Source organism: Athalia rosae, chromosome 1 (assembly GCF_917208135.1).
Source record: "Athalia rosae chromosome 1, iyAthRosa1.1, whole genome shotgun sequence".
Classification (NCBI taxonomy): Eukaryota; Metazoa; Arthropoda; class Insecta; order Hymenoptera; family Athaliidae; genus Athalia; species Athalia rosae.
Window position 1 is genome coordinate 16099967 of NC_064026.1, and position 27058 is coordinate 16127024.

General features: G+C 34.4%; 1 protein-coding gene across 50 annotated transcripts in view; it reads right to left on the reverse strand.

The window, feature by feature from the left end:
• LOC105690568 (calcium-activated potassium channel slowpoke) overlaps positions 1-27058 on the reverse strand; it is an 89821-nt gene that overhangs the window by 11042 nt on the left and 51721 nt on the right. For 7 of the 50 annotated variants that reach the window (XR_007279354.1, XM_048658242.1, XM_048658246.1 and 4 more), the window contains exons 7-16: positions 25109-25219; positions 22950-23055; positions 19540-19692; positions 19078-19233; positions 18304-18440; positions 11754-11909; positions 11525-11601; positions 7011-7079; positions 4773-4823; positions 2813-2833 (exon numbers count right to left, since the gene is read on the reverse strand). Coding sequence is in view for 49 of the 50 variants with exons in the window: in XM_048658242.1 (XP_048514199.1) it covers positions 2813-2833; positions 4773-4823; positions 7011-7079; positions 11525-11601; positions 11754-11909; positions 18304-18440; positions 19078-19233; positions 19540-19692; positions 22950-23055; positions 25109-25219 (1037 nt within the window). In the remaining variant the exon portion in view is untranslated. Of the gene's footprint in view, positions 1-2812; positions 2834-4772; positions 4824-7010; positions 7080-11524; positions 11602-11753; positions 11910-16163; positions 16277-18303; positions 18441-19077; positions 19234-19539; positions 19693-22949; positions 23056-23973; positions 24080-25108; positions 25220-27058 lie in introns of all 50 variants that reach the window. The other 43 variants (XM_048658393.1, XM_048658279.1, XM_048658385.1 and 40 more) reach the window with 18 other exon arrangements.

Consider the following 27058-nt stretch of genomic DNA (forward strand, 5'->3'; position numbering starts at 1 on the left):
TTCAAACGATCGGTGCCAATGAAAGGATCTACCACGATATCACACCAAAACTTAAAATAAAATTGTATTCGGTTATAATCAACAGCAGCCTTACAATAATGGAAAAAAAAAAAAACAATTACATCGTATAACAGGAATAGTGTACATGGCTGACTCATAAATCAGAACTAGAAATCGTTTTCTTTTCGGCTGCAAATTTCCATAAGATAAAGTAATTCTCATGTTATGCAACAAATTGAGATTTTTTTTCTCTCATTCGCCATGTTAATGAAATACAGGTACAAACTATTCTGTTATAATTTAACATGCCACGTGCGAACCAACTAGTCAACTGTCAAACTAATGTACACTAACTTGTCATAACTGAAATGGTTAGACAGAACGCGAGGAGAAATAGGTTGGTACTGATCGAAATTTTCAGCAGGCCTGGTCGACGAATACTCTCTTTTTGGATCAACATTTTTTAGCAGTCTCGGAAAAATATGAACGAGGTGTCATTCGATTCGGAACAACACGTGGATGATTGTTGAAAAGGATCAAGGTCCGCTTACGAAAATTGCAAAAGTTATAAACAATCGAGTCCAAAAATGAACGGGGGTTTGGTTTTTTGCAAACATTAGCCATTTGTAGTTTTTCCAGAGGGGTGAAACCAGGACCGAAAATGTGTAGTCTGGCTTAACAACGTGTCACGCCCGCTCGGGACACTTTAACAATGAAAATACTTGGAAGATATTTGTTCTTTGATTGATGTGGAATTGATAAGTCTTTGACGTTTCGACCGTATCTCCATTAGTTTATAAGTTATAATAATTCGAATGATAAAAAGCAAGGTGAAAATTTTGAAGTGAATAAGAACGGAATTTATGAAATTCTTGCAAGTATTTTCATTGTTAAAGTGTCCGGAGCGGGCGTGACGCGTTGTTAAGCCAGACTACACATTTTCGGGCCTAGTTTCACCCTTCTGGAAAAATTATAAATATTGGGTCTACAGTTCCGGGAGTCAAACTCCTTGTAGAAAATTTTCTCCTTTTTCTGAATCTTTTCGAAAATTTCAAAAATCTCAATCAGTTTTTGAGATATTTGCAAAAAACAAAACCCCGGTTCTTTTTTGGACTCGATTATGTATAACTTTTGCAATTTTCGTAAGCGGACCTTGATCCTTTTCAACAATCATCCACGTGTTGTTCCGAATCGAATGACACCTCGTTCCTATTTTTCCGAGACTGCTAAAAAATGTTGATCTAAAAAGAAAGCACTCGTCGGCCAGGCCTGCTGAAAATTTCGATTAGTGCCAACCTATTTCTCCTCGCGATCTGTCTAACCATTTCAGTTATGAATAATTGTAAGGTTTGCGTACACTACTATTGTCGTTTTGTTAAAGTAAAGTAGAAAATGATTAAGTTTTCCGCGACTTAACGATCAGTAAAGACGAAGATTTTATTTTGCACGATATAGATGCATGTCTATTGCGTTGAACCTGAATAATAATTTTCTGGCGCACATCAAATCGATAATTCATTTCCTACTTTTACTCTTCACAAAGCGTTCGTATAACATCCATATCATCGATATATTATAAAGTTATAAAATTATCATTTTCACTTCTATAGGCATGCCAAATTTATACAAGGAAAGGGTAATTTTATACGGTATAATATTGTGCGGTTAATTTTATATCGTGTAGAATCGAAAACAAAGACGAGAATAGAGCGAGATAGAGAGAGATAGATATACGTATAGATAGATAGTAAGACGGGGAAGAAACGTTGGGACAAACATGCCAGGGGTTTATTATTACGGTTATTATTATCATCGTTATTTGTGCGGAAGCTCGAATAGGTATATGAATTATCAAAAAGTGCAGAGTGCCTCCTTGGAGGTTTTTGTCAACTTATTTACTTTTTATAAATATAGGTGTATTATGTATCACGAAAAACATACTATAAAGGTATATAATATTATTCAAATGATATTAGTTAGTATTTCATTAAATATATTGAAAATGGAGTTTTTTTGTTCTCAATCTTCGGAAAAAGAGACAGACGGTGCAGATATTTATAATTCATCACGCATTACGGAAATTTCATAAATAAATCGGGTCGTTGCGGATACAACGTTTACTTAATTTTCTTTTCTTTGTTTGTTCATTCTTCGTTATCTTTCATCAACGTATTGTTACAGATCTGTTCATTCACCAGCGACGAGTTAAAAAAAATAAATTAAAGAAATTTATTCAATCAACTTTTCACCATATTAATGCTAATGATAATTTAACTGATGAAAAATATGAGCTGTTCTTGTTTGAAGAGACGAAAATTTTAATCACGTATCTGCAACTAAATAGTTAACATACCTACGGCGCACACCTATGTACAGTATGATTGAACGAAGTTTGCAAGAAATCAAAATTGGACTCTTTATTCGTATTCATCATCTTTTGTATCTTGATCTGGTGAATGCACTGCAGAACAATTCCGTTGATTAAATATCGTTCAATAAGTTACGTAGCGTTGTACTGTGATTGATGACGATATGAATACTAATATTCTTTAGCTAATTTCTTATACTTCACATATTAAACCTATATATTAACGAAATAAATGACGTGAGAAAAAATTTATTTGATCGCATGGTATAAACTGAATGTAATAATTATCATGTACATATAAATATCTATGTAATAGAATGTATGTAACATTTTCTATATTTCTGTATCTCAGTTTTGTTTCTTTTGTTTTTCCTTGTTATTCAAACTGTGTCTAAAAAATAAATGGACTCAAAAAATCACAGAGATTGGCCTCTCCGAACTTACTTGCATACGAGAAGTCCTCACCTACGTAGTAGAGGACGGAAGGATACAGGCAGATAGACATACGGACAGTTAGTACATAATTTAACCACAAATTAAATATCTTCGTTATATTCTCACACTATTGTAAATTTATACAGCTATGTAAACAAACCTCATTCATAACTGGCGTAGTTAGACGCTACGCGATACGATTTAGGTTGGTGCAAAATATCTCTAGGGGAGTTTACAGCTGCGTAACGGCAGAGGTGGGGATCTGGCGCCACTCGACCCGCATCCATCATACGTAAATTGAACTAGGGATATTTTGTGCCAACCTAAATCATATCGCGTAGTGTCTAACTAGGCCAGTTATGAATGAGGTTTGTGTACGTGTGTGGATCATGACTCCTTTTGAGTTTTTTTTATGTGTGCGGTGTGGTTGTCGGGTTCGTGTGTGTTGTGCTTTCGTTATGATAAGATGCGATATGAAATAATGTTCTAGGCACACAAACTGCACGTATAGTATTTTGTGACATAAAATTGATTAGAACACGTGTCAATTTCTGAAGAAAAATAGTCATCTCGCATCGTTTCAATATTCTAAATATATGATTCCAATTAGTTTTCGAATCAAAAGAACCATCGCACGAAGACGTAAAATACACATATGTATTATATCTATATGTGGTCATTGATTCAAAATTATGCGTTCGATTTCTGATGATTTGAATCTGTCCAATGTATTTCTCACTTCTTTTCGTGTTCTTTAGATTGACGCTTGATAATAGAAAAATCAGAGAATGTCATAGATTATTACCGTACTCGGATAAATTTTCATATTGAATAATTGATGTCACTATTACGTCCTGAATGAATTCCACTTTTGCTGACAACCATAATTATAGAAAAACCATTTAAGAAAACACTTACAAACCTGCAAAGAAAATTACATTCCAACAACAGTTAGAGCAAAGTTGCACAAATTATAAAAACACCACATCAATACGGTGCAAACACTAACATATTATTCTACGCTGGGGCCAATTTTTTCACTTTTTTTCTTTGTTTTTTCTCTTTGTTGTCAACTTTTTTGCTTTGATTTTACCTGAACTAAATATGGATTTTCTACACAACCACAATACTTGTTATATTTTTTAGGTTTGATCCGTTCTTTTTGTTTTTAATGTCTTACCGCAAAGAACAATTTAGAAAAAAAAACACATACGTTCTTTAAATTTTGAATATGCGTTATGACATACGATTAATGATAATCATGATACTACCATAGATTTATTTAACATCTATGATACTACCTAGATAAATAAAAAAACAACTGAATTGAAGAGTGTAACATTGAGATCATCGATAATGAGAAAATTTATACCAAGAAAGAAGGTAAGAAAAATATGAAAATTTTTGCAAATTATTCTTTGAAACGATAACAAATCTTATGATCCGGAAACGAGGAGTTGTATTGTCTGACGATGAATGTTAGTTTTACGTTCTGTTAGTTTATGTCGATTGGGATGACTATAATGAAATTTCAATTTGCCCTTAACCCTCAATTCCTACGATTTTTAATTGACTTTCTTTCTTTTAATCTAAATGAAAAATTGATCCATTTGCCTGTCAAACTCCAAGTAGGGCTTGAGGATTAATGCGATCATACGATGGCTGATAAATGTCACGGCAACGATCGTAGGTAAATCGCAGATGACGATATGTAAATGTCATAATATATGCAATGATAATAATTATTAGTGCGGAAATCAGTTGAAAATGGACGTTCGCGAACGAATTTTTCTCTTCAGTTTTATTCGTTCTTTTTTCAATTTTGCGTAATTTTGTCTGCGATCCAACCACGAGTCTGCACTCTACGATCTTGGGTGTCCCTCAGGATTATAACCTTGGGTTAACAGAGTTACGAGTAATACACCGGGAGCACAAGAGACACAATTTTCTACTCTCGGGGGATACGTACTTGCTCTTCCAACCATCTGAACAGCCCTCACGCCCTTCCGGAATGTGGCCACTGCCCGAAGGGAGAGAACCAGAGCTGTTAGTCTTCACATTAAAATTATTTTTTAAACGTATCATGTAGTTGGTGGGATTTTTTACACGAGGCTTTGTTTTGCTCTGGGTCTTTGCTCTTTGGTCTTTGCTCTCTTTTGTATTTTTCACCTTTATTATCTCATCGTTCTCTCATCGTTCTCTCATCGCGAGGACTCTGTCCATGTCCAATTCAAGGTCTTACCCCTTTTCACCAACACATAAGACTTATTCTTTCTTTTTTTCATTTCTCCTAATTCGAACATTGACAAAGGCATTCTGTTGCACAAATATATGAAATTATCTTGACGTCTATTTGACATACAACATAATATATGTATGTGTTCGAAGCGAACCTATGAGGCCGGTAGAGAAATTTGAACTTTGCCGAGTTTCGTCGTGGTGGTGGTGGGTGGGGGGATAAGAAAAAGGGGATTGATTCGAGATGAAAAATTAAAAAAATTAAATAATACGCTTTCTGCAGCAATATAACGACTAAGTGAAAAGTGTTCGTGAATAAGGTATACGTGTGATGCAATAGGTAGTGAAATGTGAGCAAGTGGAAATGGAACTGCTGCTTTCTTATGTGACGCATTTCATACGGTAAACCCTGGGCATCGAATTATTTGATACTTCTGTAAAATGGGTGGTTTCGTATCATTCGTTGGTAGTGAAAGTTGTTATCCCCGGTTGCATGGACTCGCTTGAATTTAGCAGTCTGAAACGATATCGATCAACTTCGATTGATTCTTCTCTGCAATTGCTCCGTGATAAGTTTTTGTTTCATTACGATCAAGTTCCATTCATCGGCGAGTCACGCTTCTACCGATATACAATTTTTTCTCTGTACTCTCGGTATTTTAGTTCGGTAATTTTTGGAAAGTGGGGTCCACCATATTTTCGGTCATCCTATTTTTGATGTTTTTGACCGAAATTTTTATGCTTTCTTCTTTCAAAGTTTGAAAGTATTTCTTATCGTAAAGTAGATGAAAAATAGAGTAATTTAAGGGAAAAAAATGTGTGATATAACATTTTCTTTTAAATTTGAATTTCTTATGACCAAATATATGGTGGGCCCCACTTCCAAACAGTCACCTTCATTTCAAAATTGCTGTTGAGTTTTTCTCTCAGAAAAGGATTGTCGCTTTCTACTCATTATTTATTCATTTGATTATTTACTCATTCATTTGCGATGATAATCTATAAAATGTGCTAAGCAGTGTGACTAAAGCTGACATTTAGATTTACAAGGTAATTATACAGTCGATAATTGATAAATTGGAACAAGAACAAATTGAAAAGAAAATGTACGAACGTATAAACGTACTGCGCTTTTTTACCGCAGCTCTATGTAATTAATCAAACATATAACAATGTATTGTAAAATATAATTTTAGCGATTCACGTATATAAGCACACTAAAACAACATTCAATTATTTACAAGCTTATATATAACAAAGTGTTCCATATGTATTATCATCAGCAATTTCAGTGTCGGTGTAGTAATAAGAAATTCAATAAATAAATAATTAGTATTACAGTGACAATAATTTGGAAGCACGACAAACTATACGTATGAAATTTTTTTACACGATGGAAATGCGAAATTCGTAAAACAAAAATTTCACCCGGTTCGTCGTTCTTTCAAATTCATTATTTTCATCTTATTTCTTAGCAGCTGCAGATATATTAGCGTATACATATGCGATCGCACTATTAAAATAATAATTTCGTGGAATTTAGAATTATTTCTTGCAAAAAGCTCAGGTGAATAAGCCGATAATAAAAAGCTATTATTCAACATTAGTCGTATTGTAAAATAATTATTAAAATTCAATTCCACAAAATAGTGAAAAGAAAAAGAAAGAAAAAGTGAAAGCCCATAGTGATTATTATATATATCTTGTTAGCTCTCGGTATGGAGGAGAGGAAATATCATTTGGAAAATTGTAAGAGCAACCAGTAGATTAATGGAAAACTATTCGAAGAGAAAAACTGACATAGTTAAGCTATGTAGTTTGAAAAGTTTTTCTACCGCCAGTAATCGTTTCAACAAAATAACTCCGAGATCAATTCCACTTTTTTGGTTAAGGGATAGTTTAGTCGGCTGGGATTTCGAGAATAAAAGGGTTTCTTTTTTTCTTGGTTTGGATTTGGAAAAAGGCATACCGTCAAGGTAACTGTGGTAGGTAGAGCCCCCCTTCACCATGCCAGTCTGCATCATCATCATCCCAACATCTGCAAAAAGCCAGTTGTCAACCTGACACAGGTATATCCATCTACTTTTTTTCTGTTTTAACAAAAAACAAATGAACACAAAATATTCCTAGCATCGGAGATTAACACTCTCGATGGTCACTGTGATCGAAAACAAATTACAAGTCAATTTTTCTGAATTTGTATAGTAAATTCTAATATTCGACATTACTCTTTTTTCCCTTCGAAAATAATAATAATAATAATCACCCGTGTATGTAACAATTCAAGTCATAAGGTGCGGAGATCTAATATTCCCTCTGAAGATCAATTACCGAATATTTTTGGGTCAATTAATTATATAACATACCTAACGACAGTCATACTGATGTATGGCGACTCTTGAGTGTAAATTTCCATAATAATTATAACGATTTGTGCGAGGAATAAGTGTGGAAGAAGAGAAAAATACACACACACTGAACGCACACCCGGTGATATAGATACGTGGCGTAGTTTTTTGTTTTTTTTCTCTTTTGTCGTACAGGTTTTAACTTTGGAATTAATCAAAGGTGTTAATCTTATGGTAAACGGACAGAACACATTAATCATTGATTCCAACTGCAAATTATCGATGATACATGTACTTCGGGTGTATGAAGTGTTCATTCATCGATTGTTACGTACTCTTGCAATCAAGGATCGGCTGGTGAGGTAACGAAGCTGAGTTATTTTTTTTGTTTTATTCTTCATTTCTGTAACTGACATTGTAACCTTTATAAAGAACACTAGAAATCAAATCGCAGAAGAACATCGGCTTTCATACCTCACGATACCTTCCTGATATTGACAAAAACAACATTGAACCTCAATACCCAATTTAAATCACACATTTAAATAACAGTTGTTAATAAGACACGAAAAATTGCACCGTACGATGTATAATTTTTGTTGTACCACGAGATAATGCGGGAGGATGACTTCGACGTGGAACACGACAGAAATAAAATTCGAAGTTGGTTATTTTCGGTTGCCCAGGGTTTGACATGTCAGAGGTGTGATGGGTAGATATGTCGATAAATGCTTGGATTATTTCTCGTGAAATAATAATCGTGTTTTATAGTCAAGTGTTTTTGTGGTACCTATATTTTCGTATCGTAAGAAAATGGGGATGAATTTACTACGAAGTTTATCGGCACGTCCTCTTCGTATACTTTGGCGTTTACCCTTAAAGATTACTTATGCGATCGATGATGCTTACAAATGTATTCATGAAAAATCGTGTAAAATAAAATATTGCTGAAAATCACTGAAAATCACGGGATTCGCAATAATGTATTATATAAATATAATGTACGATTACGCGATCAATATTTTGAAAAAAAAAAAAAAATCAAATTTATACCTAGGATCACGTACGGATGGGGAAGTGAACGTGAAATCGATCTGACCTAAGCACCGAACCTCTCAGATTGAGTTTAAAGTTTATGCGTATTTCTGTCGGTTGTGGCGATAGTATTATTTGAAATATCCTATGTGGATTAGATGAAATTTTCGTTGGGCTGCACTTGCGCTAGATCGACAGATTTCACTCCGGCGAATTCTTTTTCTGCGATGGAAAATTAAAATCCCAATGTATTTCGCCGATTGATTTTGACTCCGGCAGCGCGTTGTCTCTCTAAATTTTTGTCCGAAGACATTTCGAAACCGTTGCCCAAGTTTCGATTACGAGTATGAATTGAATCCCATCGATCGTGTGTCTAAGACAAGTTTCAGTTTTAGGCGAACTTCCAAGACACGATGAGCAAAACTCTCTAATTTTGACCGACTCTGAGAGAATCAGGATTTTGGTCAGGTGAACGATATCAGATGGAAGCCCCATTTGTGAGTTGAGTATATTTTTATGAAATATGCAAAGAAAAGAAGAAAAATGATACAAACATATCCTAGGCTTATGAATCAATGAATTTCTTTCATAATTGTTCCACTATATTACCTAAGTGCTTTTTTGTCTCATATATATTATATATTATATATATATTCATCGTTCATTATTATTGATCGTTATTCATCAATGACAGCTCGAACGCTGGTAGCCCAATTTCAAAATATAGAGCTTCGTCGTCGATTGCAATTAATCTAAAACCCGAGACTAGTCATGCAGGCAAGGCGGACGTAGGGCACATAACAGAGTGCAAGCTAGAGTTTAGTCAGTCAGGCAAAAATGCGCCAGCTGACAGAAACTATCGGGGCGGGGGGGCGGGGGGTACATGTCAATTTTGCGCAATGTTCCATCTTTTATCTGCTTCGTTTCTTTCGATTTCTTTTATTTTACTTTTTATTTATTTTTATCTCTTTATTCGCTATTCTTTTTTATATCAGTCAAAAAATTTATCACGAATCGTATCTGTTTCTGCACAGGAGGCCGATCATCGAATCCAGTAATTTCAACTGTAATTATTTTTTTCTCTGATTCAAACGGCTTTGATTATCCTCAAATTTGATTATCCAGCTGTAACACGTGGTCTAATTTAAAAAAGAATTATCCGATGCTTCAGTAGCACCAGTGTGCATTCATCGTCAATCGAATTCGATTGATTTTCTACTCATGATCAATATCACGATAACCGTTTTAAAATAATTATTATATGTAAAATGGAATATTACTCAACCATGTCATACATATGTATATACATATACGTAAATACATATACATGTATATACACGAGATAGATATGTGAAAGGGTATAAAATGCAATTATTTCAACCATCATCATCATCATCATAATCATTGTCATCATCATCATCACCTCATACGGAATGCATAAAAGAGTTCAAAATCCTGAGGCACAAAAATAAAGGTTGTAATAGTATAATAATATGTATACAAAATAGAATTGGTGATGAACAGATAGGCAGTTAGATAGATAGCTAGAAAGGGAAAAAGGAAGAGTGAACGAAAGAGGCTGCAACGAATGGGGACATAAAATGGCTCGAACGATAGAGAGACTGGAAAAATGACGGGTTAGTAACGTTATAAGGGCGGTTGCAGAAAGGGAGAAGAGAAAAAGAGATAAAGTGACAGACAGACAGATAGACAGAGAGAAGACTTATTTGGTATATATATAGAACGTATAGAACATATATGTTCTATATATATATGTATATATAGAACAGAAAAGTTTGAGAGTAAGCGAGCGAGTAGAGACCAAGAGACGTTACCTAGGTCACGGCCCCAGGAGCGCTGCTGCTGCCCCACTAGATAATATATCACAAGAGCGTTGTAACAACCATGTCATGTTTTGATTGTACATTAAACGACATGTAAGGGACATTTCGTACCAAATCACCTAACATTTCACACCATTTCTTCGTTCTGTCGCTTACTTAGCATAAATTATCTGTCACCGATTACATTGAAGTTGATCGAATCAGGTGTCTGAACGTCGTTGGAAAAAAAAATAAAAAGATCGGAAACCCGTCCTGTTTGCGTCCGGGAATTGATTTTTTTTTTTGTTTCAGTCATAGAACTGCGGTTATAAATTTTTTCAATAAACAAAAATGGAGTCTTCGTAATCAGCTGGAATAAGTTATTGAAAAAAATAGTTCTCATGAATGAAAAATTCTGGAATTAGTTCCGAGTGATAACGTATACGCATTAGGAAGAAATGAGGGAAATTTCAAAATGGTTGGGTGATTTGGTATGGAACACCCGATATATGTTGACGTTACACTGCTTTTAGTAAAATCCAAAGAATTTTCGTTCATCTCTTTCTTTCAAACGACGATGTATGGTTATTCAATGATCTAATATAACAACTGGGTGTAGTGTATATAAGTATCACATAATATGGTATTATATGCGTCTAGTTCAAGTTGTACCATTTATTATGAGGAATTTAACGGGTATGACGTGAAATTCCATGCCGCGACTTGGTCTTTCTTCTTTTCTTTTCCGCTCTTGCTTTTCGTTTTCATTTTTTCATCGATTATTCTACTCTGGAGTCGCCAAGGTCAGAGTATAATTAGCTATACCCGTGTATCGAAATTGTAATATTTGGAGGTCGATTTCATCAAATTGTATAGAAATAATTGAATACCTGTGTAGGTATTTGTATAGGAGATAATATCACCTACAAATATATATATATATATCGTACTTTTCGTAACGTCAAACGTACCTCCGATGAGGTACGATTATATGAATTTGCCGTTAGAGAGAAAATCAATAAGCTACCACAGCTCGTATCACACCTATTGAATTTCTTTTTTTCTTTTCAGTTTTTTTATACTCTATTAATTTCTGCTTCAATCTGATTGAAACGAATAAAAAAGAGATACCTTATGTACATCTAATTCAATTAAATGAATGAATAAATTATCATAGATCTTGAAATTCGAGTAAATCGCCATTGTAGGGGTTTTTGTTGGTAGAAAATGTACTGTATATCAGGTTGTAAGTACTGATTGTGAATAAATTGACTTACAGTTTTTGCATTTGCATTTCTTGATTAAAGTCTCATCTTTGATGTCGTCGTGGCAAGCTTTGCAGTAAAACCACGCTCTGCAATAAGATGTTACAAATTTTTATAAGTACATATTCACAACGATAATCATCACGATGATATCGGTGACGATAATGACAACACCAAACTCATTTCGACTTCACTTGTACTACGCGGTAATTTAATTACAATTCTTTCATCTCAAACTTACCGCTTCACCTCGTCGGCTGATTGAGCAATAAAAAATCCCTGAGTGTTCGCCGCAATTTTGGCACCCCGTGGGTTGATTGAAATCTTGCTGTCTGTTCCCGCGTCCCCCTTTATTTCAATAGCCAGCAGCAATAGCTTCAGTTTCGTGAAGCATAACCTAAGATGAATCCGTGCATAACATCCTGATACTTTGGTACAACAATTTACTTTTCTTTAAGTATTTATCGACATTATTTCATGTCATCCAATTAATTCGGACTTCGATACTCTTATAATGCACAAGGATGCGTTTCCAAAAATTCAACGTTTGAACACCGGATCGGAACAACTTCAACTTGTCGGGTTTGCATTCGGTTTGCTTTTTTCTTTCGCTCCTTTTAGCTGGTTGGCAATTTTTCCAACGGAAAAAGCACCCTTGTAATTACAGGAGCATATCCAAACAGTTGCATAGAACAATCAAACGTGTAAAAAGGTAAGAGGGAAATTTTTCAACACAACAGTTTATAATCACACAAACAAGACTAACTATCATCGCAAAACAGATGGGACAGGATTTTTTCATAACGATACTACGATAAAAACGGTTCGATCCCAGATATCAACCGGATTAGTTTCCAACGGGACGTGCGTGTCATACATAAATATGTGCAGTCTGGTAATGAATGCAGCGTATTACAAAGGATGATTATCCAAATTCCATGTGGAGGTATCGAAATTTACTCGGGTTAGATGAGAATTATCTCTATTTTTTCTCTTCAGATTCTGTCTCGATACGTCTACATGAAATGCACAAGCAAATCGCGATGATTTTTGATTATTTGTTAGTTTTACTAGACACTCAGCGAATTATTTATATGCTAGTTGGAAGTGAAGCGGTCTCATTTCAATTCCAACTTCGATATTTTTCTTTCAAGAAAAAAAAAGAGAATTTTTACAATCACAAAATTCAGAGACAATTTTCATTGTCAAAGAGCTTCTGATATAGTTACAGAAAAATATCATTTTTTTTTTTCGATTCATTGAAAACGATGTTTCATGCGGGATGCAGCGTGGGTGGCATTATATTTATGCAAAACAGATACAGATAGAGATAGATAAAGAGCGTGTCGTATGAAGCGTCGCATTGCGATGAAATTCTTTCTTTTCTTAATTATACGTAATATAGGTATGTATAAATGAAATTTATTTCATACCACCTAGTCTAGCTAGAGCATGACCAAAACGAAAATGATTCAAATTTTCTAACGTGTTTCTAAGCCAACGCCTGTACCCCATTCTCATCTACTCAAACTTCGAATATTACATGTATAATTTGTTTAAGCATTCAATGTATTGTATAATCAATTTAGTTCGTATTTTTTCTATGTATACATAATACGTATGTAAATATATCATCCAACTAATTATGTGAATAAATTATACTATTAAAGGGGCTTTACTGCTTTAATAATTAGGTACTCCCACACACGCAAACTAGTGTATTTATGTACATATACATATATATAAATATATACATATATAAATATATATATTTAGGGTGGGTCAAAAAAAACTTTTATTTATTTTTTTTGGATCTTACAGACAAAAACTTGTTGCTAGGCACCTTTAGAACGTATTCACCCAGTATGGGCTCTTAATATTAATGGGAACATTATCCTCATCATAGTTTTCTATTTTCAATTTAGCTTGATATTGAAATGGTCATATCTCATCACCAATAGCTTGTTAAGCTCGTACCATCGTCAATATTTGTAGGAAATTGAATGCTCTATAAAAATGGTCTTTTATACTTTTTCGATAAATCCCACCATTTCAAAGATATTTAAGGTCCAAAATTGAAGAATTTAAAGAAAAATAACTTTCTGTTTCTGAATTTTGTTACTGACTGAGTAATAATTATTATCGAATGCGCTGCATTGATTCTTGTAGGAAATTTAACGCTCTACAAAAATGAGAAAAAAAAAAATTTCGAATTTTTTCGAAATGGCGAATTTTCGAAATTTTTTTTTTTCTCATATGCACCACGTATTGGAATTCGAATGGGGATATCTTCGAAATGGTTTGAGTGATCGAAAAAGTATAAAAGACCATTTCTATAGAGAATTCAATTCCCTACAAATATTGACGATGGTACGGGCTCAATAAGCTATTGGTGATGAGATACGACCATTTTAATATCAAACCAAATTGAAAATAGAAAACTATGATGAGGATAATGTTCCCATTAATATTAAGAGCCCACACTGGGTGAATACTTTCTAGAGGTGCCTAGCAACAAGTTTTTGTGTGTGAGATTCAAAAAAAAATAAATAAAAGTTTTTTTTGACCCACCCTAATATACATATATAGTAGACATATGTATGTAGGCGATAAAACTTCACGTGCACGTACGCACGATATGCATGGATGGAAAAACGAAATAAAATTAACATAGAAAACAAAAATTATCAAACGTGTTCAATTAAGTATGTAATTAGCTTCATTACTTTTCTTAATTTCAATTAAATAAACGTGATTACAACTATGAACAGTGCGAGAAAAATATAATACCTATTCAACAGTCGTACAGAAGTAATTACGATATTCACTATCCGTAATTTCTATCTACGAAAGATCCGCGGAATTAACGCGGATAATATCCGTGAACGTGGCGGAATCGAATTTTCGGTCGTCAGGAATTCGGTCGATAATAATTTGAACGCGAAGACACGAAGCGAGGTGAGACTTTGTTGGACACGATTGCGAGAAAGCATAAAATCAGTGTTCAGTAGTAGGGCCAGACTTTAGTCAGACATACCGTATTCGCCGCGCTTCACCACACCGTTATCCATTTTTCACCTGTTTTAAGTGAACTCTAAAGCTTATAGTTATTATTCGTGTATTTCTGTATATTACGTGAACAATATCTGTCCTTTATTACCCTCGTATCGATTGGGATCTTCGTCAGTCGTCATTCTTTGGTCGTTTTCTTTCAAAACGTCTCGCAAGTGCTGTAAAATATCGTTCGATCATAGATATATTGAACGTGCGATTAAGTTTCTTTTTCTTTGAGTCCTCTCTATATTATAATCAAATTTCCTATATAGCAGGCTCAAGTTCACCAAATATTATTGCGCGTATCAAATTATTCAGCCACAAGCAATTCTTCTTCAAAGAATCCGTTTTTCTTTTTTTTTCTGTACGAATTCAATTGATCCGTCGTGTTACATCGTTTGTCCGACGTGTGGGTGTCGTTTTTTTGTTTCTTCTGTTTTTTTCTTTCTATTCATTAGGTATGAGTGAATATGGAGTGAGTGTTAGCGATTGTATTTCATCAATTTCTTTTTTAATTTTTTCAGAATTTTTCCCGTCGATTTTTTTTTCGTCGATTTTATAATTGAAGAGCAGCGGGCATGCGAGTACGTAAAATGGAAACGTTATATGATCGAAGTATAGATTCTTACAAGATTTTCAAGACGATGTAACGGAATTTCGGCGTGAAAGGATAGCCGTCGATGGTGCAAAATATGATTGAAAACCTTGTCGTTATAGAACAGGAAAAACTATTCGAATCAAAAAGAAAAAAATTTATCTATGATCGTATAAAATTCAAAGTATGTGAATTGCTCTTCCAGCGCATTTTTGATCGCGAAAGCGGTTAGATGAATAATTAATTGTTTCTTTTTTTACTCTCAACCTATTAATGCAATATAAATTCATCTAATATTATTTCTTATCCATTTATCGACATTTTCTGCATGCTGTATGCAATAATGTTTGTTAAAATGAAACTTTGATTTATAACCATCAAACAGCTTTTTAACGAAACAAAACAGCACAGTTATCTATACTAAAAAAATTAAAAAAATAAATAAATAAGTGAAATGCTTTGTAGAGTCATCGGTACAATTGCAAATGTATAAACAACGTAATGAATTATTCATTCGTCAATAAACAATTAGTTTCAAAACAATTGAATTTCAAAGATTGTTGAACATTGAACATCGCAAATAAAATACATCGATACGATGACTCTGCAGGCTTCGACGACTCCAAGGATAACTCGGATAACACACAGGTGCATGTAAAGAGCATGTGTTCAAGTATTTCAATATATTTTTGTACTATTTTGTAGGGAAAAATAAAAAAATGGAATTCTTAAAAACTCGCTAATCATACACGTAGAAAATACGAAGATAATAGTATAGATATACATGAAATGTGAATACCGACATATCTACTAAAAATATACCTATGCAAAATTTACTCAATCATCAAAATTACGTATGTACATGTATATCGAGAAAAAATAATCAATTGATAAATCAATTAAAAAATGGGGAATAAGTCGATTATTAAAAAATAATAAACTGAACGAAAGAAAAACCATCAACAGTTTGCATGTGTGGCAGCCGTGGCAGCGAGAACTTACTCGCTGGCTTGGGGAAATGTCATCCCGGTAAAGGACGGGGAGAGGGTTTCCGTGTACATCTCGCAGCCCGTGCCTTGAAGGTAATCGTTCTGCCACGCTTGAGTATCCGGCGACTGAAACACCAACCAACCAACTCCACGTCAAACTTCCGATATTTCAGCCCCCTCATAAGAATTTTTCCTCGATTCTTTTAGGTTATTTGTTTGCTTTTCTCTGCCTCTATTAATCAGTTAATAAATTCAGTCCACATACACTATAATTGCTAATATAATGATAAGTACGCGCGTGATTCGTCGTTACAATTTGTTCCGTTATTCAACACCTTGTGTCTCTTCTTTCCGGATCTCCCGCGGGTGCGCAGGATCTTGTTGAATTTTTATTTCCTTCCATACACGTATTCGCCATACCATCTAACCTGTACAATACTCGCTAAAAAATTTCGACTACAAACGAAGCAACAATTATCCTGAGATCAGAAAGAATGGGGTTCTGATTGTTTTCTTTTGTCACGGGTATATAGGTATTCAGATAGCATGCGGTACATCGATTCCGCGGTCATGATTGAAAAGAAAAAAAAAAAAGGAAAAAAAACATTCGAATGCAGAATGATCAGCTGGACAGAATAAATGATTCGGCGGTGGAACGCCCCAAATTCTGTTTTATTTACTAATGAAAAATAACTAGCCGACATATTTCTACGGTCGTTGCTGTTTGCTTCGGATATTAAAAAAAATTGTAATTTACACAAATTTCTGAAGATCATCACGTACTCCTAAATACGAACCATCTCTGTTCCGTTGCATACTTGAAAACAAAGTGTCTACTAACCACGAATCGTAGGTACAGCTCCTAATCATTTCACATACATAGGTATATATTACATACATATGTAATTCAACAATGACGAACGGTATGTTTTTCCTCGTCTGCGAATCATAGGAATAATATTAAATTGGAATTCATGGATTTCACGATCTTGCGATATACAGGGTATCGTTATCCTAACATACACTCGTAATTCTCGTTGTAGTTTCCCAGCTGAAAATTTACGTGATACGTAACGTGATCTTTTGTTTAATACAGCGCTTGTATGATAATGAAGTAGTAGTAGAATTATCGTATAATATTTGCCAGGTGGATGTACATGATAACGTATATATGCCGTTACTGAAGCGATGAAAAGTGGTTCACATTGATTAGGTGTAGCACAGATACAGTTTTTACACGTTGAAAACATTTACATATATAGAGAAGTTTTTCTTTGCTTTCATTTTTGATTTATTGTTTGCTTTGTTTTTTTTTCTTTTTTTTTTAAATTTTTTAACGTCTCTTTTTTTGGCAGCAAAGTGGAGCGGAGTGAGAGACATAGGCGAGGCGAAGCTTCATCCCTTGATATTTCCTGATTCAAGAGACTGACTTTCAAACCTGATCCACGATATTCCATGCAAATTAACCGCGATATAAATGGTTAGGATTTCTTTGAAAACAATAAATAAATTGAAATGAAATAAATTAAAAACTTCCACACATAGACACTGTATGTATAATAAATAGAGATATGCATAAATTTACGAAGCTGGAAACTGACGGGGTGGAGACGAAATTTTTTTGGAATAAGAATATTTGCATCGAGTCGGTTTCTGACTCGATGCAATAATTCTATTCAAGAGATTTCTTATGCCTATGTAGTTTTGGATGATAATTAAAGCATAAGAGAGAAAAAAGAAAAATAAAATAAATAAATCTATCACAGCAATGAATATACATCGAGAACGAATATGGAATGTTCTGATCGTTGATGATCGACCCGCCGGTCGGTTTGGCGATATAAACAGAAAATCAAATACCACCCAAGCAATCAAATGTCACCAAGTAAAAATCAAGTAAATCAACAAATGAAAATAGAAAATGAAAAAGTTCGAATCACCCGTTATATTGTAATGTTCATGAGTTTTGGTTAAATTTTAAAATGAAGATCAAGTATAGAAAAAAAAGGAACAAAATTGAGAAACAAATAACTAATGAAAAGCGTGGAAAAGTTTGCCGTTCGGTCGTGTCTCTTGTATCAGAGCTCAACTTTCGGCTTGAGGACATTTTTTGTTTATTGGTCTTTTTTTTTGGTTCTCGTAGACTGACTTACTCAGTGGCCTTGGCAAAGGGCATTCCAATGAAGGTAGGGCTCAGTGTCTCGGTGTACATCTCCATTCCCGTTCCACGAAGGTAGTCATTCTGCCATGCCTGCATATCAGGCGACTGGTTCCAATCAACCAACCATTTCTAAATTTCATATGTACATTTTCATGTACAGATATTAAGTTTACAGTGATGTACCAATTGTCTAATTCGAAATTTTCATTCTCTCTTCTCACGTTGCTTCTACCGAAGGTGAATTTTTTGGTACCGCTTAAGCATACCTGTTCATTCGCATGGAAATTTTACCGACGCACGCTTTATCCAGTTCGAAGAACGATGCAGGTCGTGAAGAGGATTAATCTAATAAAGTTTCTAAGAAGAAAATTAAATTTCAAGGATAAATGATGACTAGATAGTTTTCTACTGTAAACAGAAGATTTTTCACTACGCCACTAGACTATTCTAATTTTACTAATAAAATGGTGTTTTCTATGGGATGACGAAGATGTGTATGAAGATGAATTTCGCGATCGTCATGCCGTGTGTTCGTGAGTTTTTCGATTGAAAATGGGATTTGTGACTACGGATGAGGATGTGGATGACAATGACTGCGTCTAACCGAGATTCCGCGGTTCAAATTTTGATTTTTTTTTTTTTCATTCAATTTTTCATTCTTTAATGTCCATCACTGTAAACGCCTCACAAAGAAACCCGAGAGAGTATGCTAAACGAATATAGAGCTCGCGCGAATATTTTTTAGAGAAGGAAGAGGAATACTGACCGTCTTAAAGGAGCGCATGGCGAAGAGGTTGGCCATCATAGTGCTGAAACCTGGGGCTAGGCAGGATTGAGCAATGAAACCCAACTTCAATTCGGCCAGGCAGATTACGTCGTCACCCTGCTTCCAATCCCATGATGGAATGTTGAGTAAATAGGCCTACAACAAGTCCACCATAGCATTCATTCCAGAGATGAACAACAGGCAAATGAAAATTTTTATTTGGACGTGGTAGCAGAATCCCACTGATTGCCAAATAAAATTTTCGATCAATCGCGAAATGGTCCCATCGCGAGAGAAACGCCACGTAACCCCCGTAAATGGAAACCGATTCTTTTCTCTACGTTTGACTTTTATTTATTGATTTTTTTTCTTTTGTGTTTTGCCTTTTTACCGCGTGACTTTGGACATCGAATAATCGCGAGTTAAATGAATGATTTCAATGATTGGCGCGATGTGTCTCACCTTATTGTGATATTGCATAAGTTGAATAATAACGCGTATATCGTCGGAATAATTCTTGATAGAGATGACACGCATAATGTTGGCAGCATCTTCCGCGTCTGGATCCTGGCAGTATTTGTTGGCCAATACCAAACACGCGTCCGCCTCGTGCACCTAAAAAATGTATCATGAATTAATTTCGTATTTGCACTGATTTTTATTAACAAATATTTAGTTTACAGGGACAGAGAGAGTTCCTCGATGACAAGGGCGTTTCGTGTCGCGTTATCAAAGCTTTTTAGAATTACGGCCAAATTTTCATTTTATTCTTTCTATTTGATTGTTAGTAAGAGATTCGGAAGTTTTTTAAAAGTTTTTGGTAACGCAACAATGGCGCTGCCTTCTTTTTTTTTCCAATAGCTTGTGAAACACCAATTACAACGCTCATTGAACGAACTATCGTTTGGATTCCGAGAACAAGATTTTTTTTTTTATCATCCAATTTTGATTACAACTCGTGTTTTACAAGCAAGTATTTCGTGTGCTTCCCGATATATCTGTATGAGATCTACGTAATCTTCAACCGATTTCTCGACGTCACAATAATATTGAAAAACAAAAACTAATAAATGAATTGAAAAGCTTATTCTTTCTTTTTCTTTTACTTGCGATAAAAGAACGGGAAAATGAGCGGAATCGAGTTGTTCGCGTCTGTTAAGTGGAGATGGGACTGAATGGTTCGGTAATTTTGTCGGATCAATTTGATTGATTTTTTACTTTTGGTTCTATTATAATGACTCATCTTCACGCTCTCCATATATTTATTTATATATGGTCGGGTTGTCTAAAAGTTTTTATCTGAGTACCGTCAATAAATATTGGCTCATGCTCCTCTAGCATACAAATTACATCATCAAAGAATTTTTTTTACATTACAGCAACTGACATTGAATATCCGGTTTCGAAAATATAGTATACTCTCTAATAGGTGTGCGAACCATAAATACCGTCCCATTTGAATTAATGTACTTTGATCGTACAAAAAATCATTAATCCTTTTTTTCACAAACTCTTCTATAGAAATTGGATTATGTCTGGGTTGCATGAATTAAAATGGGACCTTCTCTACACATATTATTTTCATATCTAAGACGAATTTCATTAGCTAAAAAATGCCCTTCGTATTTGTGTTTATCAATTTTTTTCATCCGTTCATATATTTTCGAGCCAGATTAAAATAAATTCATATAAAAATTAAATAAATTTTATACCACGTAATTATACGATGCGTACATATGTTGTACATATGTATGTATGTACGTACGTACATACGTATGTACGTAAATATGGTATAACAGTGGACAAATAACGAAGAAATGGATGAGATAAACATTCTCAGCGAGGGTGCAAAATACAAATTTGAAAATAATGATGATCAGTTTGATGCGAATAAGTCATAAAAAATGAGCTATAAAAAATTGAGCCATCGTATAACGTTTTAATCAAATGGCAGGATAATATATGAAATTCTAAACGTTTCATCTTATTAAATGAAATGAATGAAATCTATTATACATAATATGATTATCACATCCTCAAATGAAAAGTGTATCTATAATATATACAGATGAACATGCGAATCTACGTCTATCTATATTTACATATAATGTAACACGAATGACTATATCATTAGATCCGAACTAAGGTGGTCTGAAAAATGATTGGAATCGACTTCTTTTTGCTTTTTTCGATTTTCCATCCGTTCTTTGTCAAGTCATCTCTCAATTAGATTACAGTTATCTTTGTTTTCTATAATAAAAATCTTTCTCCGAGCCTCAGATTTTGGAAACAGTTCTTGTTGTTTGATTTTGAATTCCGGGATTCCGAAGGAACTTATTCGCGTGATGAAAAAGCTATTTGACATGCTGCAAGATTTTTTTCACGTCTCGTTCGAGTGTAAAAGCTTCAAAAATCAAGCGTTCGCAGTTTGAAAATCAATTTGATATTGCAATCAAAAACAGAGAGAGATAAAGAGAGAGAAACTAGGTGAGCTCGTGTGAGAAAAATTGGAAGTTTTTGTTTGAGACCACCCTAATATCGCGTATTGGTATGACTACATGACGATATTTTCTAGGAGACAACACACATTAAATATATCTAATACCGATGTGTCCTCGATTGCCGTATTGGTTTTACAATTAGTATGGTATTAGTACAGTATTAGGGAGTATGCTCTAAAGGCTAATCTAATTTCTACTTTTCTATAATTGATAATGAACTAGCTTCGAAAAACACGGGCACTTACCCACCTGGGTCATCAGCAGGCATGGGTCTATCCACAGGTAACCTAGCTTTGTCAGGGTATCACATATCGTGTATTTGTAATATATACATATATATAGTGATCTATACGTATGTATATATTTAGTGTTTTTTCATGGGTGTGTGATTGATGAGGATTTTGCGTAATATATTATATATAAATGTCGGTCCTTGTGGACAAGACTCGAATATCTCAAACTGGATATTTTGTTTGCTACAATTTTTCTTCTTCAGGCATAGGTAATTCATAATAATTATTTATACGAATGAAATATGTATACTGTATGATAACATATGTACGCGGATGATTTGTAACATCTCATATATCGTGTGGTAGGTTTACAATATATGTATATATAATATATATTCAATAGTTCAACTCATAGGGGCAGGGGGAAGTGAAACAAGATGATAAAGATGATTTGCAGATTCTTATTCAGAAACACAAATGCTTTTTATGCTAAGAGTAGCAGGAAGTTTTAAAAGGGAACACACAGGCAACAACCATATCCCTGCAGGTACACCAGCGTTATATAAGTTATTATCATTGTTTTAATTTTTTCATTGCTGCAAATGATTTTTCTTCGGTAAACAGGGGGAGGGGAGATAACAATGTGTACATATACATGTATATATATATATTCGTATGTGCATATAGATACATGTGTAACTATGTCGTCCGCGAGTAGCGATCACAACTCTGCTTTTGCGAATCTTTTGATTTACCCCCACACCATCCCCAAAATATTAATAAAAAATGTCTCACGGAGAAAAACTTGTCGAGAACAAAATATCCACGAACTTTCACCCTGTTTCGATATAAGTGAAAACAAAAATACGCGACTGCGATTTACCCGGTTGATTTTCCTCGCCAGTTTGCCCGAATGAATGTATTCTTGCAACGGGTGTAGCGCCGTGAAAGCTACCGCGAACGTTCTTGGTTTTTCTTTCCTGATTGTGGGAAGGGGAGGGATTCAATATTATTCGTATAGTCGGATTCTAATATTAACGGTCTGTTGTGTCGGTGTTCTTATTAGTTATAAATTAGGAATGGAAAGTGTGTCGTGTGCGCGTATCGCGATAGTGTGTTTGAACTCGTGTTGGCTCACCTTGACCCGTTGAAGGTCAATGGGATTCATGATGGTCCCCTGAAAGAACTCGACGGTGGTGAAGTGCCGTTTGAACAGTCCTTCCAGCTCAAGGTCCGGTGGTTTCCTGCATCGGCCAATCCGACAAACCATACGTTTTATATGATAACATTCACTTCTAATAATCGAGATGCCTTTTACAGAATAATATAATAATCAATAAACAATAATATAACGATGATACGTAATGAAGTAATGATAACGACGTGATGATCGATTTTCATAGAACACGATGTAACGGAAATAATATATCAATCATCACGTATCTAGAAAGTAGCTACTGCACGCTGATCCTGCCTCATAGCCCAATACAGCATGCCATGCAGATTTGCAGACGGTTGCTTCTACGTTAACTGTCTATCGCCAAAATTATCTATCAGATTCTCATCGTCTTACGATCAGTTTTGAATGAGAGGAATGCCGAAGCGATTTTTCATCAGCTGAGATAATCCTGTTGCACAGGTTTTCAAAATCTTATCGAATATCAGGAAACCTATAGAAACGAGTTTCGCGTCACACGTCTGTCGTCGACACTATTTCATTTCATGACACATCGAATCCGGCATCCCTTAACTTTTTCACTTTACTTTCTCGTCGAATCAGTGAACTGAAAAAAAAATGGCGAGAGGCAGTTTAAATCCAAATCTAAAATATTGAGCATATAAATTATGAATATAAGATGGTACAGTATAATCAAAATAGTAATAATAATGTTATAAAGTTCTATTTATACGCCTATGAATATGTAAGGTATATAACGAGAAGAGCGTATGTATATTTTTGATACATATTATTCATGTATATATGTTTATATTATCAACGGTTGTTGGACCCAGATGAATACTGTAAAAACCTAAAAATGTGAGTTTTATAATATATAATCAAGAAGTGCGGCGATATATTTTGGCGTGGAATATTTGTAGCCGGATTTGGTTTCGGGGGTCGTAGGTCAACGGTTGGGGGGGCAGGTAAGGTTACGGGGTACCTTGACGCGTTCCAGGTCCACTGCGTTCATCATAGTTCCCTGAAAAAACTCCACGGTCGTGTAATGCCTCTTCAGGAGACCCTCGAGCTCCAAATCTGGTTCTTTCCTGCAAGCATAGGCCATTCCTTACATCTCAGGACACCTCCCCCCCCCCCAGAAATAACCGTGTTCCGGGGCCCAATCAACGATTTTTCTAGTCAGTTATTGTAAATTTATATGCGTCATTACTCATCCTTATGCCGCTGTGAATTTTCCCCCCTATTTTTTCCTTCCAATTTTTCTCGGAACGAAATCATCGTAAATTCAAATAACAATTCTCGTTTATCCTTGTTTACTCGAGAAAAATTAAAGAACGATCATGAAAATGACGACTAGATGGGCAGGTGTCATGAATGTGATTGATTATTATCAAATCGACTTAGCGAAGATATAATTAAAGATGCGAGCAGATTTTTTAGTTTTCTTCTATAGCTAGATTTCTCCTTACATCTGCCGCCCCAATTCCTAATATCATAATCCTTCTTGAGTCTATGTAAATGATGATTTTCCGGGCCATCGTAATCTCAATTATATTTTGATAAGAAATTTATCTCTGAACTACTTCTCAATACCTCATTACCCTGAAATTTGGAATTGACGTTAATTTTATTCGGAGGTTTTTAATGATATCGAATAGGTGATCACAACTCTACTGACGCTGACAGTGAAGATGATATTAACAGTAACAGTTCTTGCAGTGATTTTTGTTACTAACAACGAGTTCAATGATTCGAACTACAAACGTGTGACGGGAAATCTAGAAATTAAAACGATGCTATCGATTCGATGGATTGTTCAAAAAGTGCAGTAAAATTGCCAACCCTATATACAATTGTTATTGGTTTCATTTTTCTGGTCCTTTTCAGGTATAGCTTAACACGATTGAACGATCGGTTTGTTTTTTTACTAAACTATAAACATACCAATAAATGTATCGAAGAATGCATTCTAAACAAAATTCAGTTTTGAACAGAATAAATAAATGTTTCAATATACGGATACCTCACATTTGCGTGAGTTTGACTGAATTCCGTTTTTCAACGAAAATAATATTAATGATGATAATGACGAGTTTCGGAAAATTCTCATATCATACCTGTGCAAAAATACAACTTCTACGTCGACGTCCTCGCGATCCTCGTGTAAAAAGTCCTTGAGGAAATGCGACACTGATTCGTAGGTGATGTGACCGCAAACGACAATGTGTCTGCCAACACAAGACACATATTAGATCGATTTTCGATTATTTGTTCAAGTCATTGAATTCATATGATTATGATAAAGAAATTACTACAGTTTTACTAATTTAAGCTACATCGATTATTCGCAACACACATAACACGGATATCGATATCAATTTTCTGTTTGTACAGCAAATATGTGCTGGTTTCACAGACTTAATTTTCTTATTCTCTCAAAAATTCACATCGTTGATTCTTTTATATTTTATTGTTTCTTCCCGTAACTCTTATTCATACCATTTTAGTCTGCTGTCACAATAAGTGTTTTTCCTTTGTCGATATTTTTGTGATTTCTAAATGTTGACTTATAAAAATTTTCCACATAATTAATCGGACAACTCATAGCTAGCTATCAGCGAAAATGTATGACATGAAACGTTGATTCATATGTGGAAGAAATATCGTACGTGGTTTTTTCTTTTTATACATGTATGATATTTCTTTAAAAAATTTTGAGTTGAACGATGATTTGAACGCGTTCTCCATATTGTATTTGATAAATTTCACGCATAAATATAATTTTGTAATTTTTTTTTTACAATAAAGAACATTATAATTTTCAATTCCAATCGATCATGAATTTTTATGATATTGGACTTACCGGGTTGACTAAATAAACTTTATTGTTCTCTTGCTAATTTCAGCTAAATATACAACTCTATTTATAATATATATTATATGTATATTATGTACAAAATGATTAAAGTACATGTAATCTAATTATCAAATCGTGAGTGCAGGCTTTTATATTCGTGTGATATAATTACAGAAAAACGTGAAGAGGTGCTTCCAAACAAATCCAAAAAATATGAATAACGGAACAAAAAACAAGTAAGAATTTTTCACCTATGTATTTACAATTTACAGAACGACTCGATTACGGTACATGTAATATTGTATGTAGCGGAAAGTTAATTTACCTGGGTTGTATAGTACATACAAAAAGAAAAAAGAATGTCTTTGGAACAAAAACAGGAACCAAAAAAAAACAATTGGTGAAAAGATTTCACTACGTGGAAAAATGTAAAAAAGAAACAAAAAAATAACGAGATGAACTGTGTATTTATTTGTAATATAATTAGAAAAAGTGGCGAAGAGACATTCCATGCGCTGTGGTCTTGAAAAATTTTCTAAACTCATTTTGGATATGATACAATTGATTCAGTTGGTAGCATATGAATATCATACTTTGAGAAATTTCTTTAAAAAGATTGTATTAGATTAGGTGGAATGATTAATTGATTTCTGGGAAACTGTACCACATCCATCATGATCTTCTATATTGACCGATGACAACTTCGTGTTCTTCAATTAAAAGTGTAAGAATGTTCGAGTATATTTTGGTGTATAACATCTTACATTCGTGTAACCTTATTAACCGCATCGTTGAAATCGCCGTTGCGATCATAAATATTTCATACAAATCGCAAGAAATTAAAAACCAAAAAAATAGAATGAGAAGAAAAAAAACATCTTAAAGAAATGACGTACCGACCGCCGTATGATAGTTATGTGGGGTGGTGGCTGCTGAAAGTGTAATACACGCACCTGACGCTAAACTGAGTTTATAATTAATGGATCTTTTTTTTTCCTTTACTTAACGATGAAGAGCGTTTCGTGATTGGCAAAAATATGATCGATGCTTTCATGTACAACCTACGGGTGAAAAGTTTTTTGAAAACCACACGAGCAACTCGATATATTTGATTCGATTTCATTTAGTAGTTCTTGTTGCAACTTTTGTTTTTCCAGATGCGACAGTCATTCAGCTATTCCAATCTCTAATCCGCATGAAAGAGAAGAAA